Genomic DNA, 16,359 nt, shown 5'->3' with positions numbered 1-16,359 from the left:
AAGTACTTCTATTAAAACATTTCAATCCTACCAGTACTTATCAGCTGCTAAAGTTGAATTGTTCTTTTCTGTCTGACAACAGTGCTCTCTGCTGACACCTGAGTAGGTGCAAATCCCCAATAGCAAACCTCTACTGCTCTGTACAGTTCCTGAGAAAGACAGAGGTGTCAGCAGAGAGCACTGTTGACAGACAGAAAAGAACAACTCAACTTCAGCAGCTGATAAGTTATGGTATACTGGTAGGTGTTACGCCGAGCGCTCCGGGTTCCCGCTCCTCCCCGGAGCGCTCGCTTCACCTCCTCCGCTGCAGCGCTCCGGTCACGTCCTCTGACCCGGGGCGCTGCGATCCTGCTGCTAGCCGGGATGCGATTCGCGATGCGGGTAGCGCCCGCTCGCGATGCGCACCCCGGCTCCCCTACCTGACTCGCTCCCCGTCTGTTCTGTCCCGGCGCGCGCGGCCCCGCTCCCTAGGGCGCGCGCGCGCCGGGTCTCTGCGATTTAAAGGGCCACTGCGCCGCTGATTGGCGCAGTGGTTCCAATTTAGGTTATCACCTGTGCACTCCCTATATTACCTCACTTCCCTTGCACTCCCTTGCCGGATCTTGTTGCCTTAGTGCCAGTGAAAGCGTTCCTTGTGTGTCCCTTGCCAGTGTTTCCAGACCTTCTGCCGTTGCCCCTGACTACGATCCTTGCTGCCTGCCCCGACCTTCTGCTACGTCCGACCTTGCTTCTGCCTACTCCCTTGTACCGCGCCTATCTTCAGCAGCCAGAGAGGTGAGCCGTTGCTAGTGGATACGACCTGGTCACTACCGCCGCAGCAAGACCATCCCGCTTTGCGGCGGGCTCTGGTGAAAACCAGTAGTGGCTTAGAACCGGTCCACTAGCACGGTCCACGCCAATCCCTCTCTGGCACAGAGGGTCCACTACCTGCCAGCCGGCATCGTGACAGTAGATCCGGCCATGGATCCCGCTGAAGTTCCTCTGCCAGTTGTCGCTGACCTCACCACGGTGGTCGCCCAGCAGTCACAACAGATTGCGCAACAAGGCCAACAGCTGTCTCAACTGACCGTTATGCTACAACAGTTGCTACCACAGCTTCAGCAGTCATCTCCTCCGCCAGCTCCTGCACCTCCTCCGCAGCGAGTGGCCGCTCCTGGGATACGCTTATCCTTGCCGGATAAATTTGATGGGGACTCTAAGTTTTGCCGTGGCTTCCTTTCCCAATGTTCCCTGCATCTGGAGATGATGTCGGACCTGTTTCCCACTGAAAGGTCTAAGGTGGCTTTCGTAGTCAGTCTTCTGTCCGGAAAAGCCCTGTCATGGGCCACACCGCTCTGGGACCGCAATGACCCCGTCACTGCCTCTGTACACTCCTTCTTCTCGGAAATCCGAAGTGTCTTTGAGGAACCTGCCCGAGCCTCTTCTGCTGAGACTGCCCTGTTGAACCTGGTCCAGGGTAATTCTTCCGTTGGCGAGTATGCCGTACAATTCCGTACACTTGCTTCAGAATTGTCCTGGAATAATGAGGCCCTCTGCGCGACCTTCAAAAAAGGCCTATCCAGCAACATTAAAGATGTTCTGGCCGCACGAGAAATTCCTGCTAATCTACATGAACTTATTCACCTAGCCACTCGCATTGACATGCGTTTTTCTGAAAGGCGTCAGGAACTCCGCCAAGATATGGACTCTGTTCGCACGAGGCGTTTCGTCTCCTCGGCTCCTCTCTCCTCTGGTCCCCTGCAATCTGTTCCTGTGCCTCCCGCCGTGGAGGCTATGCAGGTCGACCGGTCTCGCCTGACACCTCAAGAGAGGACACGACGCCGTATGGAGAACCTCTGCCTGTACTGTGCTAGTACCGAACACTTCCTGAGGGATTGTCCTATCCGTCCTCCCCGCCTGGAAAGACGTACGCTGACTCCGCACAAAGGTGAGACAGTCCTTGATGTCTACTCTGCTTCTCCACGTCTTACTGTGCCTGTGCGGATGTCTGCCTCTGCCTTCTCCTTCTCTACAGTGGCCTTCTTGGACTCTGGTTCTGCAGGAAATTTTATTTTGGCCTCTCTCGTCAACAGGTTCAGCATCCCAGTGACCAGTCTCGCCAGACCCCTCTACATCAATTGTGTAAATAATGAAAGATTGGACTGTACCATACGTTTCCGCACGGAGCCCCTTCTTATGAGCATCGGATCTCATCATGAGAGGATTGAACTTTTGGTCCTCCCCAATTGCACCTCGGAGATTCTCCTTGGACTTCCCTGGCTTCAACTTCATTCCCCAACCCTGGATTGGTCCACTGGGGAGATCAAGAGTTGGGGGTCCTCTTGTTCCAAGAACTGTCTAAAACCGGTTCCCAGTAACCCTTGCCGTAACTCTGTGGTTCCTCCAGTAACCGGTCTCCCTAAGGCCTATATGGACTTCGCGGATGTTTTCTGCAAAAAACAAGCTGAGACTCTACCTCCTCACAGGCCTTATGATTGCCCTATCGACCTCCTCCCGGGTACTACTCCACCCCGGGGCAGAATTTATCCTCTCTCTGTCCCAGAGACTCTTGCCATGTCCGAATACGTCCAGGAGAATCTAAAAAAGGGCTTTATCCGTAAATCCTCCTCTCCTGCCGGAGCCGGATTTTTCTTTGTCTCCAAAAAAGATGGCTCCCTACGTCCTTGCATTGACTACCGCGGTCTTAATAAAATCACGGTTAAGAACCGCTACCCCTTACCCCTCATCTCTGAACTCTTTGATCGCCTCCAAGGTGCCCACATCTTCACTAAATTGGACTTAAGAGGCGCCTATAACCTCATCCGCATCAGAGAGGGGGACGAGTGGAAAACGGCATTTAACACCAGAGATGGACACTTTGAGTATCTGGTCATGCCCTTTGGACTGTGCAATGCCCCTGCCGTCTTCCAAGACTTTGTCAATGAAATTTTTCGTGATCTATTATACTCCTGTGTTGTGGTATATCTGGACGATATCCTAATTTTTTCTGCCAATCTAGAAGAACACCGCCAGCATGTCCGTATGGTTCTTCAGAGACTTCGTGACAACCAACTCTATGCCAAAATTGAGAAATGTCTGTTTGAATGCCAATCTCTTCCTTTTCTAGGATATTTGGTCTCTGGCCAGGGACTACAGATGGATCCAGACAAACTCTCTGCCGTCTTAAATTGGCCACGCCCCTCCGGACTCCGTGCTATCCAACGCTTTTTGGGGTTCGCCAATTATTACAGGCAATTCATTCCACATTTTTCTACCATTGTGGCTCCTATCGTGGCCTTAACCAAAAAAAATGCTGATCCCAAGTCCTGGCCTCCTCAAGCAGAAGACTCCTTTAAACAACTCAAGTCTGCCTTTTCTTCGGCTCCCGTGCTCTCCAGACCTGATCCTTCCAAACCCTTCCTATTGGAGGTTGATGCCTCCTCAGTAGGAGCTGGAGCTGTTCTTCTACAAAAAAATCCTTCCGGGCATGCTGTCACTTGTGGTTTTTTCTCTAGGACCTTCTCTCCAGCGGAGAGGAACTACTCCATCGGGGATCGAGAGCTTCTAGCCATTAAATTAGCACTTGAGGAATGGAGGCATCTGCTGGAGGGATCAAGATTTCCTGTTATTATCTACACCGACCACAAGAACCTCTCCTACCTCCAGTCGGCCCAACGGCTGAATCCTCGCCAGGCCCGGTGGTCTCTGTTCTTTGCCCGATTTAATTTTGAGATTCACTTTCGTCCTGCCGATAAGAACATTAGAGCCGATGCTCTCTCTCGTTCCTCGGATGCCTCAGAAGTTGATCTCCCTCCGCAACACATCATTCCACCTGACTGCCTGATCTCCACTTCTCCTGCCTCCATCAGGCAGACTCCTCCAGGAAAGACCTTTGTTTCTCCACGCCAACGCCTCGGAATTCTCAAATGGGGTCACTCCTCCCATCTCGCAGGTCATGCGGGCATCAAGAAATCTGTGCAACTCATCTCCCGCTTCTATTGGTGGCCGACTCTGGAGACGGATGTTGGGGACTTTGTACGAGCCTGCACTATCTGTGCCCGGGATAAGACTCCTCGCCAGAAGCCCGCTGGTTTTCTTCATCCTCTGCCTGTCCCCGAACAGCCTTGGTCACTGATTGGTATGGATTTTATTACTGATTTACCCCCTTCCCGTGGCAACACTGTTATTTGGGTGGTCGTTGATCGATTCTCCAAAATGGCACATTTCATTCCTCTTCCTGGTCTTCCTTCTGCGCCTCAGTTGGCTAAACAATTTTTTGTACACATTTTTCGTCTTCACGGGTTGCCTACGCAGATTGTCTCGGATAGAGGGGTCCAATTCGTGTCTAAATTCTGGAGAGCTCTCTGTAAACAACTCAAGATTAAATTAAATTTTTCCTCTGCATATCATCCCCAGTCCAATGGACAAGTAGAAAGAATTAACCAGATCCTGGGTGATTATTTGCGACATTTTGTTTCCTCCCGCCAGGATGACTGGGCAGATCTCCTTCCATGGGCCGAATTCTCGTATAACTTCAGGGTCTCTGAATCTTCCTCCAAATCCCCATTTTTCGTGGTGTACGGCCGTCACCCTCTTCCCCCCCTCCCTACCCCCTTGCCCTCTGGTCTGCCCGCTGTGGATGAAATTTCTCGTGACCTTTCCATTATATGGAGAGAGACCCAAAATTCTCTCTTACAGGCTTCTTCACGCATGAAGAGGTTCGCGGATAAGAAAAGAAGAGCTCCCCCCGTTTTTTCCCCTGGAGACAAGGTATGGCTCTCCGCTAAATATGTCCGCTTCCGTGTCCCTAGCTACAAGTTGGGACCACGCTATCTTGGTCCTTTCAAAATTTTGTGTCAAATTAATCCTGTCTCTTATAAACTTCTTCTTCCTCCTTCTCTTCGTATCCCTAATGCCTTTCACGTCTCTCTTCTCAAACCACTCATCCTCAACCGTTTTTCTCCCAAATCTGTTCCTCCCACTCCTGTTTCCGGCTCCTCGGACGTCTTCTCGGTCAAGGAGATTCTGGCTGCCAAAAAGGTCAGAGGGAAAAATTTTTTTTTAGTAGACTGGGAGGGTTGTGGTCCTGAAGAGAGATCCTGGGAACCTGAGGACAACATCCTTGACAAAAGTCTGCTCCTCAGGTTCTCAGGCTCCAAGAAGAGGGGGAGACCCAAGGGGGGGGGTACTGTTACGCCGAGCGCTCCGGGTTCCCGCTCCTCCCCGGAGCGCTCGCTTCACCTCCTCCGCTGCAGCGCTCCGGTCACGTCCTCTGACCCGGGGCGCTGCGATCCTGCTGCTAGCCGGGATGCGATTCGCGATGCGGGTAGCGCCCGCTCGCGATGCGCACCCCGGCTCCCCTACCTGACTCGCTCCCCGTCTGTTCTGTCCCGGCGCGCGCGGCCCCGCTCCCTAGGGCGCGCGCGCGCCGGGTCTCTGCGATTTAAAGGGCCACTGCGCCGCTGATTGGCGCAGTGGTTCCAATTTAGGTTATCACCTGTGCACTCCCTATATTACCTCACTTCCCTTGCACTCCCTTGCCGGATCTTGTTGCCTTAGTGCCAGTGAAAGCGTTCCTTGTGTGTCCCTTGCCAGTGTTTCCAGACCTTCTGCCGTTGCCCCTGACTACGATCCTTGCTGCCTGCCCCGACCTTCTGCTACGTCCGACCTTGCTTCTGCCTACTCCCTTGTACCGCGCCTATCTTCAGCAGCCAGAGAGGTGAGCCGTTGCTAGTGGATACGACCTGGTCACTACCGCCGCAGCAAGACCATCCCGCTTTGCGGCGGGCTCTGGTGAAAACCAGTAGTGGCTTAGAACCGGTCCACTAGCACGGTCCACGCCAATCCCTCTCTGGCACAGAGGGTCCACTACCTGCCAGCCGGCATCGTGACAGTAGGATTGAGATTTGTTAATAGAAAGTAATTTACAAATCTGTTTAACTTTCTGGAGCAAGTCGATATGGAAAAAAAATATAGTTTTTCACCCCAAAAATTTGATTCTGAGAATGTTTTTTTCATGACATATTGTACTTTATGTTAGTGGTAAATTTTTGTCGATATTTGCATCATTTCTTGGTGAAAAATTCCAAAATTTCATGAAAAATTACAAAATGTAGCATTTTTCTAGATTTGAAGCTCTCTGCTAATAAGGAAAATGGACATCCCAAGTAAATTATATATTGATTCGCATATACAATATGTCTACTTTATGTTGGCATCAGAGGGCTTCAAAGTAAAGCAGCAATTTCCAAATTTTCATGAAAAATTCTAAATCTGAAATTTTCAGGGCCCAGTTCAGTTTGAAGTGGATTTGAGGGGTCTTTCTCTAGAAATCCCCTATGATAGACCCCATTATGAAAACAGCACCCCTGATAGTATTCAAAATGACATCCAAAAAGTTTGTTAACCCTTTAGGTGTTTCACAGGAATAGCAGCAATGTGGAGGAGAAAACTCAAAATCTCCAATTTTTACACTAACATGTTCTTGTAGCCCAATTTTTTTAAATTTTTTTTTACATGGGGTAAAAGGAGAAAAATCCCCCCAAAATTTGTAACCCAATTTCTCTCGAGTATGGCAATACAGCAATACCTCATATGTGCATGTAAAGTGCTCTGAGAGCGCACAACATGGCTCAGGAGGGAAGGAGCAACTTTGGGATTTTGGAGAACGAATATTGCACTTTATTTTTTGGGGGGCATGTAGCATTTAGAAAGTCCTCAGGGTGCCAGAACAGGAAAAAAAAACACATGGCAATTTGGAATGAATGTCTGGGGCCATTTGAATTTAAAAGCCACCATGGTGCCAGAGCAGTGGACCCCCCCCCCCCCATATGTGACCCCATTCTGGAAACTACACCCCTCACAGAATGTAATAAGGGGTGCAGTGAGCATTTACACCCCACTGGTGTTTGACAGATCTTTGGAGCAGTGGGCTGTGCAAATGAAAAATGTCAATGACCACTGCACCCCTTATTACATTACTTAAGGGGTGTAGTTCCCAAAATGGGGTCACATGTGGGGGGTCCACTGTTCTGGCACCGTGGGGGCTTTGCAAATGCACATGGCCTTTAATTCCAGCCAAATTCTCTCTCCACAAAACAAATTTTGCTCCTTCTCTTCTGAGCATTGTAGTGCGCCCGCAGAATTCTTTTATCCCAATACAGACCAATATATGGAGGGGTCAATCAATATTTTCCCATAGGGATTTTTTGGATTCCAAATAGGAATCTATGTTCCCATATATTATAATTATTAGTGATCCCACAAGCTTTATTAGAAAAAATGCTCAAAATCAAATTAGAAAAACACTCTCTTAAAATTACGCACATCTCGGGCCAGTTGTATAGATTAGAACCTATAGTTTCAGGGAGTTATACTCCTCTATTGTTTTTTTGTATAGTGATCCTAAGAAGGCATGTCTGCAGTTACATGCTCTCTCATTGGCTGGCCTCCGCTTGTGCTGTTAAAAATGAGGGGGGGCAGAGCAGGGAAATTTTTAACAGCACAAGCGGAGGCCAGCCAATGAGAGAGCATCTAACTGCAGACATGCCTTCTTAGGATCACTATACAAAAAAACAATAGAGGAGTATAACTCCCTGAAACTATAGGTTCTAATCTATACAACTGGCCCGAGATGTGCGTAATTTTAAGAGAGTGTTTTTCTAATTTGATTTTGAGCACTTTTTCTAATAAAGCTTGTGGGATCACTAATAATATATGGGAACATAGGGATTTTTGGGATTCCAAATAGGAATCTATTGGAAAATATTGAAAAAACGCAGAATACTTTTCATTCACATATGGGGTATTTTTGTTACTCAGAAGAAATGGTCTTACAAATTTTGGGGAACTTTTTAGTCTATTATTCCTTGTGAAAATGAAAAATATGGGGTACCACCAGCATTTCAGTGAAAAAAATCTAATTTTTCATTTTCACGTCCAACTTTAATGAAGATTCATCAAACACCTGTGGGGTGTTAATGCTCACTATACCCTTTGTTACATTCCTTGAGGGGTGTCGTTTCCAAAATGGGGTTACATGTGGGTGTTTTCCTTTTTTGCGTTTATGTCAGAACCGCTGTAATATCAGCCACCCCTGTGCAAATCACCAATTTAGGCCTCAAATGTACATAGTGCGCTCTCACTCCTGAGCCTTGTTGTGCGCCCGCAGAGCATTTTACCTCCACAAAAGAAAATTGTGCTACAAATTTTGGGGTCTTTTTCTCCTTTTACCTCTTGTGAAAATGAAAAGTATGGGGCAACACCAGCACGTTAGTGTAACATTTTTTATTTTTTTTGCTAATATGTTGGTGTAGACCTCAACTTTTCCTTTTCATAAGTTTTAAAATGAGAAAAAGCCCCCCAAAATTTGTAACGCAATTTCTCACGAGTATGGAAATATCCCATATGTGGCCTTGAAATAAGACAGGGCTCAGGAATGAGAGAGCGCCTCCTGCACCACAAATACCCTATGGCAGTGTTTCAAAAACAGGGTGCCTCCAGCTGTTGCAAAACTCCCAGCATGCCTGGACAGTCAATGCCTGTCCGGCAATACTGAGAATTGTTGTTTTGCAACAGCTGGAGTTTGAGCAGCAGCTGTAAATTTGCCACAGCTCAAACTTGCACTCGGAAACTCACTGTGAACCCCCGCCTGTGTGAATGTACCCTGTACATTCACATGGGGGGGAGGGGTGTGCAAACCTCCAGCAGTTGCAAAACTACAACTCCCAGCCTGCACTGACAGACCGTGCATGCTGGGAGTTGTAGTTTTGCCACAGCTGGAGGCACACTTGTGTGGAAACACTAACTCAGTGCCTTCCCACCAATGTTCCTCCAGCTGTGGAAAAATTACAACTCCCAGCATGCAGGGTCTTTCAGTGCACGCTGAGAGTTGTCGTTTTTCAACAGCTGGAGGCACACTGGTTGGGAAACTTTGAGTTAGGAAACAGACTCTAACTCAGTGTTTCCCAGCAAGTGTGCCTCCAGCTGTTGAAAAACTACAACTCCCAGCATGCACTGACAGCCGAAGGGCATGCTGGGAGTTGTAGTTATGCAACAACTGGAGAACAGTTTGGAGACCACTGTGTAGTGGTCTCTAAGCTGTGGACCTCCAGATGTTGCAAAACTACAATTTCAAGCATGCCCAGACTTTTCAGGCATGTTGGGAATTGTAGTTCAGCAACATCTGAAGGGATAGATGTTGCAGGACTGCAATGCCCAGCATGTCTGACAGTTTTAGCATGCTGGGAATTGTAGTTTTGCAACATCTGGAGGTCTACAGTTTGGAGACCACTGTACAGTGGTCTCCAAACTGTGCCTCTCCATAGGTTACAAAACTACTACTCCCAGTATGCCAAGACTGTCCAGGCATGCTGGGAGTTGTAGTTCTGCAACATCTGAAGGGCCAGATGTAACAGAACTACAACTCCCAGAATGCCTGGACTGTCTGGGCATGTTGAGAGTTGTAGATTTGCAACATCAGGAGGACCACCGTTTGGAGCCCATTGCACAGTGGTCTCCAATCTGTGGCCTTCCATATGTTGCAAAACTACAACTTCCAGCATGCCCAGACAGCCAAAGGCTTTCTGGGCATGCTGGGAGTTGTAGTTTTGCAACTTCTTGAAGGCTACAGTTTAAGATCACTTACCAGCAATCTTCATACTTTGGCCTGCCCCCGCCAATCATCCCCACCGCTGGTCACGCAATTGTCGTTCCGACATCCTGCAGCTGCCGCCGGCAGTAAGTGACGCTGCATCCTCTGTTACCCCTGCTCTGCCCGGACTTCTATTGGTGGGCAGAGAAGGGGATCTTGACTTTTGACCCGCCCCCTCCTTTCATTGGTCAGTCAGTCCTGACCGACCAATGGCAGAGGATAGGAGGAGTTGGCACCACTGCCACTTTGCTCCTATCCTTTAGGATGATCGGGCTGTCTCTGACAGCTCCGATCATCCTTATTTTCCGGGCGATCGGGTCACCAGAGACCCGAATAGCCCGGAAAAGCTGTTATTGAAAGGTCAGAATTGACCGTCCAATCACTGCGATCGCCATTAGGGGGGGACTCCCCTGGGTGATGTCACAGGATGTCACGGGAACCCAGTTCCGATCACGGTGAGTGGCGGTGATTGGAAATATGGAGGCCGTACAGGTATGCCCTACGTCCTTAAGTACCAGGAGGCCGTACCTATACGCCCTCCATCTCCAACAGGTTAAGGATAATTGTGCACCACACATGCACAGCCAGTGTCCCATTTATTCTATAATGGCTGTGCAAGCATGATGGGCTCCATTTATTTGTGGGGTCAAGGTTCCTTAGTAGTGTTGAGCGCGAATATTCTAAATGCAAGTTTTTACAGCGAATATCGGCACTTCGCGATGTCGCGAATATAGTGATATATTCGTAATGATGAATATTCGTTTTTTTAATGCAAATTTATGCAAATATCGGCACTTCCAGACTGGACACTGATCCCTCTCTTCTTTTAGGTGAGATATAATTGCGCATTCACCCTATGCGAATTTCATTACGAATTTTTGCATGGAGAAAAAAAAAGAGAGAATGAACATAGCGAATATGTTAATCTTGCGAAAATAGGATGAATATTTGTCCATATATTCGGGAAATATCGCAAATTCGAATATGGCCCCTGCCGCTCATCACTATACCTTAGTTCTCAAGATCGGTGATAGTCCCAGCGGTCAGACCCCACTGATCAGTTTGTTGTCTCCAATCCTGTATATAGAGGATAACTTTTAAAGATTAGATGACACCACCACCATGAGGTGTTGCGCAAACTGGCCTAGAGCTGTAGGTAGGCATTTGCCAGGACTTTAGGCGCATGCAGCATTCTTTCCCCTTATTCATCAGCTTTAGTCATCTCTCTTCGAAGAAATATTCTATACATTGACCGATATTATGGCCTGCATGTTTAGCTCAGACTTTGTGCTCCTAGATCAGTGTTTTCAAACCAGGGTGCCTCCAGCTGTTGCAAAACTACAACTCCCAGCATGCCCGGACAGCCTTTGGCTGTCCGGGCATGCTGGGATTTGTAGTTTTGCCCAGCTGTAGGCACCCTGGTTGCGAAACACAGTCCTATGGAAGCCATTAGAGATGAGTGAACTTACAGTAAATTCGATTCGGCACGAACTTCTCGGCTCGGCAGTTGATGACTTTTCCTGCATAAATTAGTTCAGCTTTCAGGTGCTCCCGTGGGCTGGAAAAGGTGGATCCAGTCCTAGGAGACTCTTTCCTAGGACTCTATCCACCTTTTCCAGCCCACCGGAGCACCTGAAAGCTGAACTAATTTACGAAGGATAAGCCATCAACTGCCGAGCCGAGAAGTTTGTGACGAATCGAATTTACTGTAAGTTCGCTCATCTCTAGAAGCCATTCATGCTACATTACAATAACAATTATTATGTATGGAGTCTTCCCCTTTTATACACTGCCGGACATTGAGATGAGTTAAATCACTGATATTATCAATAAGAAGAGAAAAAAAACATCAAAAAAGGAAAAACACAAAAACATTCAAATCATCTCAGGTTACTGTAACTAGAAGCACAAAGTGACCATTGTACCTAAAGTTAAATAGCCCATGTCAGAAGATCCCCACCATCACCAATAGTGTCCAGAGACACCATAGCCCCAGGCCCTACTGGATTGGCCATGAGAAGTCGCTGTTTGTCACTGGGGACTGATGGTATTCGAGTCTCTTTTTATTAGAGGAATTGTTTGGATCTGTTCTTTATGCTTTATAGTCATAGTTTGAAACATTGGCTTTCCGGCTGACGTGAAACTAAAACTACATGTTCTGACAACCCGTAGCGTATAGGCTGCAAGGAATATGTACTTATGTAGGGGCCTCTGGCAGGTGCAGAAGCTTTAGGGGTCATCCACATGACCTTATTAAAGCTATAGTGCGTTCAGAAAGTTTTCAGACCCTTTCACTTTGCTATATTCAGCTTTCCCTCAACCCTGACCAGCCTCCCTAAACACCCGCACACCATGATGCTGCCCCGACAATGCTTCACTGTAGGGATGGTATTGGTCAGGTGAGGAGCAGTGTCTGTTTTTATTCCAGACATGACGCTTAGAATTGAGGCCAAAAAGTTCAATCTTGGTTTCATCAGGCCAGAGAATCTTGTTTCTAACAGTTTTTGAGTCCTTTAAGTGTCTCTTTCCGGCCTTTTGGCTAAGAGCAAGTGTAGTACCTTCCTGTTAGTTGGCGGTGTAGAAGACCACCAAGGCAGCAAATGGGAACCACACACATTGGCTGTACGGCCAGGCGGCGGGCCCTGAAGCGACCTGTATCTTCTGGATCTGGATATTTCCGTACTCAGGAGAAACTGCTTTACAATTTTTGGGGGTCTTTTTCTCCTTTTGCCTCTTGTGAAAATAAAAAGTATGGGGGGCAACACCAGCATGTTAGTGTAAAAAATGAAAAGAATTTACACTAACATGCTGGTGTAGCCCCCAACTTTTCCTTTTCATAACTGGTAAAATGAGAAAAAGCCCCCCAAAATTTGTAACGCAATTGTAACAGAAATATCGCATGTGTGGCACTAAACCGTTGTCTTGAAATAAGACAGGGCTCAGGAGTGAGAGAGCGCCATGCGCATTTGAGGCCTAAATTAGGGATTTGCATGGGGGCGGACCCGAATGAAACATGGCGCTTGCCTCCTGCACCACAAATACCCTACGGCTGTGTTTCCCAAACAGGGTGACTCCAGGTGTGACAGGCAGCGGGCCCTGAAGCCACCTGTATCTTCTGGATCTCGCCCTAAGGATTGGGTAGAGTGAAGGCTGAGGGGCAAAGTGCCCTAAGAGTGGTGACCCCAGGGTGCCGGAACTCACTTGGGAGTAGTGACCCCACTTGATTGATGGCACGGAGCAACCACTTTTTCTCTCACTCTTCTGAGCACTCACCTATAGCTTTCCGGCCTTCTGGCTGTTGATCTGCAGAGGAGTTTTTAAAGATCCGGATGGATGTCCGGGCAGTACCACACTGTGCACATCCACTTATTTATTTTATATGTTTTGTCACTGTGCTCACGTTTGTGTTTTTTTATGTACACTAGGATTTTGTCAGGGTGCGGTAGCCCTTTTAGGTGTCCCTCCTGCCGGTCTAGGGGAGGTGTGCGTGGCCACCAGGTTCCTCACCTCCCTGCCATGCCCCGTGGTTCTCCTGCTTTGGCAGGAATGCTGAACCGGTTTTACTGGTTCCTTGGTGGTAACTTGGTTAACGCCAAGTTGTTCGCCAGGAACACTTTTCAATCCCTGAGTAGCTTCGGCAAAAGGGGAAATCGTACCTGGAACCTTGCAGGTGCCTTTTGGCCCGGAGGCGAAGGGTTTGGTTTGTTGGGGACCTCTCTTCTGTTGGAGAGGGGCTTGCGATGGACCACATCCTCGTGCACGTTTTTTTGTGTGAACACTTGCACTTTTTACTTGCACTCCGGTGATTTGAGAGCACGTACCTCGGCTTTCAATAAATATATCCTATGCTATTCGGCTGTCTCTAGGGAAGCATATCTTGTAATATGGAGCCATATGGGAGCACTGTGTGTGTCTTCATACAGGATCCATTGACTTGGCTCTGCTGTGTGTATGAAGCCTTAGCTTTGGTGATACACATCCAGCACACACATTAGTACAAGCCTCATGGAGGCCTCAGCGTAGTGTAGCTGTGTATGTCCCTGGAGATGTGGACAATGGGTTCACTTGGCTGTGACCGTATCGGCTACGACATGGTACAGAGGAGAACGCTCATACCTTTTCCAACAAGATTGTTTCCATTGAGCTGCTTATACATAAAACTGCTCCCAATTCCAATAATAAGTAACCCGCAAATGTTTTTCATGGTCATTTATAAATTTCTATACTCCTAATCCAGAATATACCTCAGCCACCGTGGTCCATCTATTACCATTCATGTCCTGCTTTCCTCTAGATGAGTGAATGAAGGCAAAATGCCTCCTGCACCCCATATGCCACAAAGAAAAATATAGGAATCAGCCAGGGAAAAACAATCCAGCCCAGTCAATCTATCGTGTCCCCGGAGAGTGAAGGCCCAAGGATGCTTGACAGACGCCATAGCACGAGATTGTTGTCAGGTCCTGCCAGAAATGTCTACGGGCCAAGAAACAGCATCATGACCGCATAACAAATCAGGGGGGCCATCTAGTGTGTTCTTTTGTTTTGTTATATTTTTTATTTATTTTATTATTCATTTTATTTGTGTTTTATTCAGATATTCTGGTTTAGACCTGTTCTTAACTACGACTACTTTAAAGGGGTACTCCGGCGCTAAGACATCTTATCCCCTATCCAAAGGATAGGGGATATGATGCCTGATTGCGGGGGTCCCGCCGCTGGGGACCCCCATGATCTTTCATGCAGCTACCCATTACCATGAGCCCCCTGAAGCATGTTTGCTCCGGGTCTGATGACTGCCAATAAGCTGTCACGTCCAATCCCATAGGCCTACATTGAGGGGGCGGAGCATTAAGTCACATGGTGGGCGAAGCCGTGACGTCACAATACTCCAGCCCCGTGATCGGCAGTCATCAGACGCAGAGCGAACATGCTCCGGGGACTGATTGTAACAGGGTGCTGCGTGAAAGATCACGGGAGTCCCCAGCAGTGGGACCCCGGCGATCAGGCATCTTATCCCCTATCCTTTGAATAGGGGATAAGATGTCTTAGAGCTGCAGTACCCCTTTAAAGGGGTTGTCTGGGGAACTAAACATTTTTAAAAGGGACCAGAGTGCTGTAGAAATAAAAAAGGACTTTGACCTGCTTGATCCCCAGCAATGGTTACTGGTTCCTTGCTGCTCACCCATGCAGCGGTGGTTGCAACGGTGACCAACCAGTCTGCTGATCAGGCATTTCTTGTGTGTCAAAACAATCCCAGAGCTCTGTAAGGCCCTGTCAAAATGCCAGCAGTGGGGAATCAGGTAAGTGAATCCACTTATTTTGAAGACACTCTGACCCCTTTAAAGTGTACCTGTCATATCACAGAAAAAAATAATGCTTCTATGTGTAACTCACTAGTACATGCAGATTCTTTACATGTCTTTTCCTGTGTCTAGTTTCTGTATTTGGCTTATAAATCCCTTTGTTCTGCTGCTCATTCATTTTGACATCCACTACTCAAAAAGGGGTGTTTCTGATGAAAGCATTGAGCCCGCCCTCACTTACCATGCATTCACTTCCTCCCTGAGTCTGCTGTGCTGGCTCTCTTCATCCAATCACTACAGGCTGCTCTGTAACCCCTTCAGCTCTATTTTCATTCTGCAGTATAATGGAGAGGACAGAACTGAGCACAGAGGAGAGCTAGTCCTGTCCACACTTACTGGACTTTGTGTCAGTCTATGCTTCAGCTTGGACAAAGATGATGCTGCAGCCAGGCAGGATTATGTTCTGGATAGTATGGGGACCCCTAGTGGTCTATAAAAGGGAGATAGCATTTGTTAAGAAGTATATTAAAAAGGTTAATATTTAACCAAGATGTACAACATATGAAAAGTTTTTGAAACTGACAGTGCCCTTTTAATTAAAGATAGATAAATATTAGATAGATAGATAGATAGATAGATATTTAGAAATCCCAGGAGAGCAGCTCAACCAAAGTAGTAGTAAGTTAGAGGCAGGTGCAGGCTGTATGGGAACCCTGGTCAGTGGTTCCACTCACACACTGTTCTGGATTTGTTTAGATAGATATTTAGATAGATATGGGATAGATGGATGGATAGATATGAGATAGATAGATATGAGATAGATAGATATGAGATAGCTAGATAGATAGATATGAGAGATAGATAGATAGATAGATAGATAGATAGGAGATAGATAGATATGAGATAGATAGATAGATATGAGATAGATAGATAGATAGATATGAGATAGATAGATATGAGATAGATAGATAGGTAGATAGATATGAGATAGATAGATAGATAGATAGATAGATAGATATGAGATAGATAGATAGATAGATAGGATATAGATATATAGATAGATAGATAGATATGAGAGATAGATAGATAGATAGATATTAGATAGATGGATAGGTAGATAGATAGATATGAGATAGATAGATATGAGATAGATAGGTAGATAGATATGAGATAGATAGATGGATAGATATGAGATAGATAGATAGATAGATATGAGATAGATAGATGGATAGATATGAGATAGATAGATAGATAGATAGATAGATAGATATGAGATAGATAGATAGATAGATATGAGATAGATAGATGGATAGATATGAGATAGATAGATAGATAGATAGATAAATAGATATGAGATAGATAGATAGATAGATATGAGATAGATAGATAGATAGATAGATAGATATGAGATAGATAGAGAGATAG

The 16,359-nt window shown here is 46.9% G+C and overlaps 1 protein-coding gene across 1 annotated transcript in view; it reads right to left on the bottom strand.

The window, feature by feature from the left end:
* The window catches only part of SFTPB (surfactant protein B), a 97,473-nt gene extending 82,249 nt beyond the window's left edge, over positions 1 to 15,224 (bottom strand). Inside the window, exon 1 of the mRNA XM_056571292.1 lies at positions 15,176 to 15,224. Coding sequence (XP_056427267.1) covers positions 15,176 to 15,182 — 7 coding nt within the window. The 5' untranslated portion in view covers positions 15,183 to 15,224. The remainder of the gene's footprint in view (positions 1 to 15,175) is intronic.
* Positions 15,225 to 16,359: the final 1,135 nt, after the last annotated feature.

The sequence above is a fragment of the Hyla sarda genome, chromosome 4, assembly GCF_029499605.1.
Source record: "Hyla sarda isolate aHylSar1 chromosome 4, aHylSar1.hap1, whole genome shotgun sequence".
NCBI classification, from domain to species: domain Eukaryota; kingdom Metazoa; phylum Chordata; class Amphibia; order Anura; family Hylidae; genus Hyla; species Hyla sarda.
This window is presented reverse-complemented; position numbering and strand designations above follow the sequence as displayed.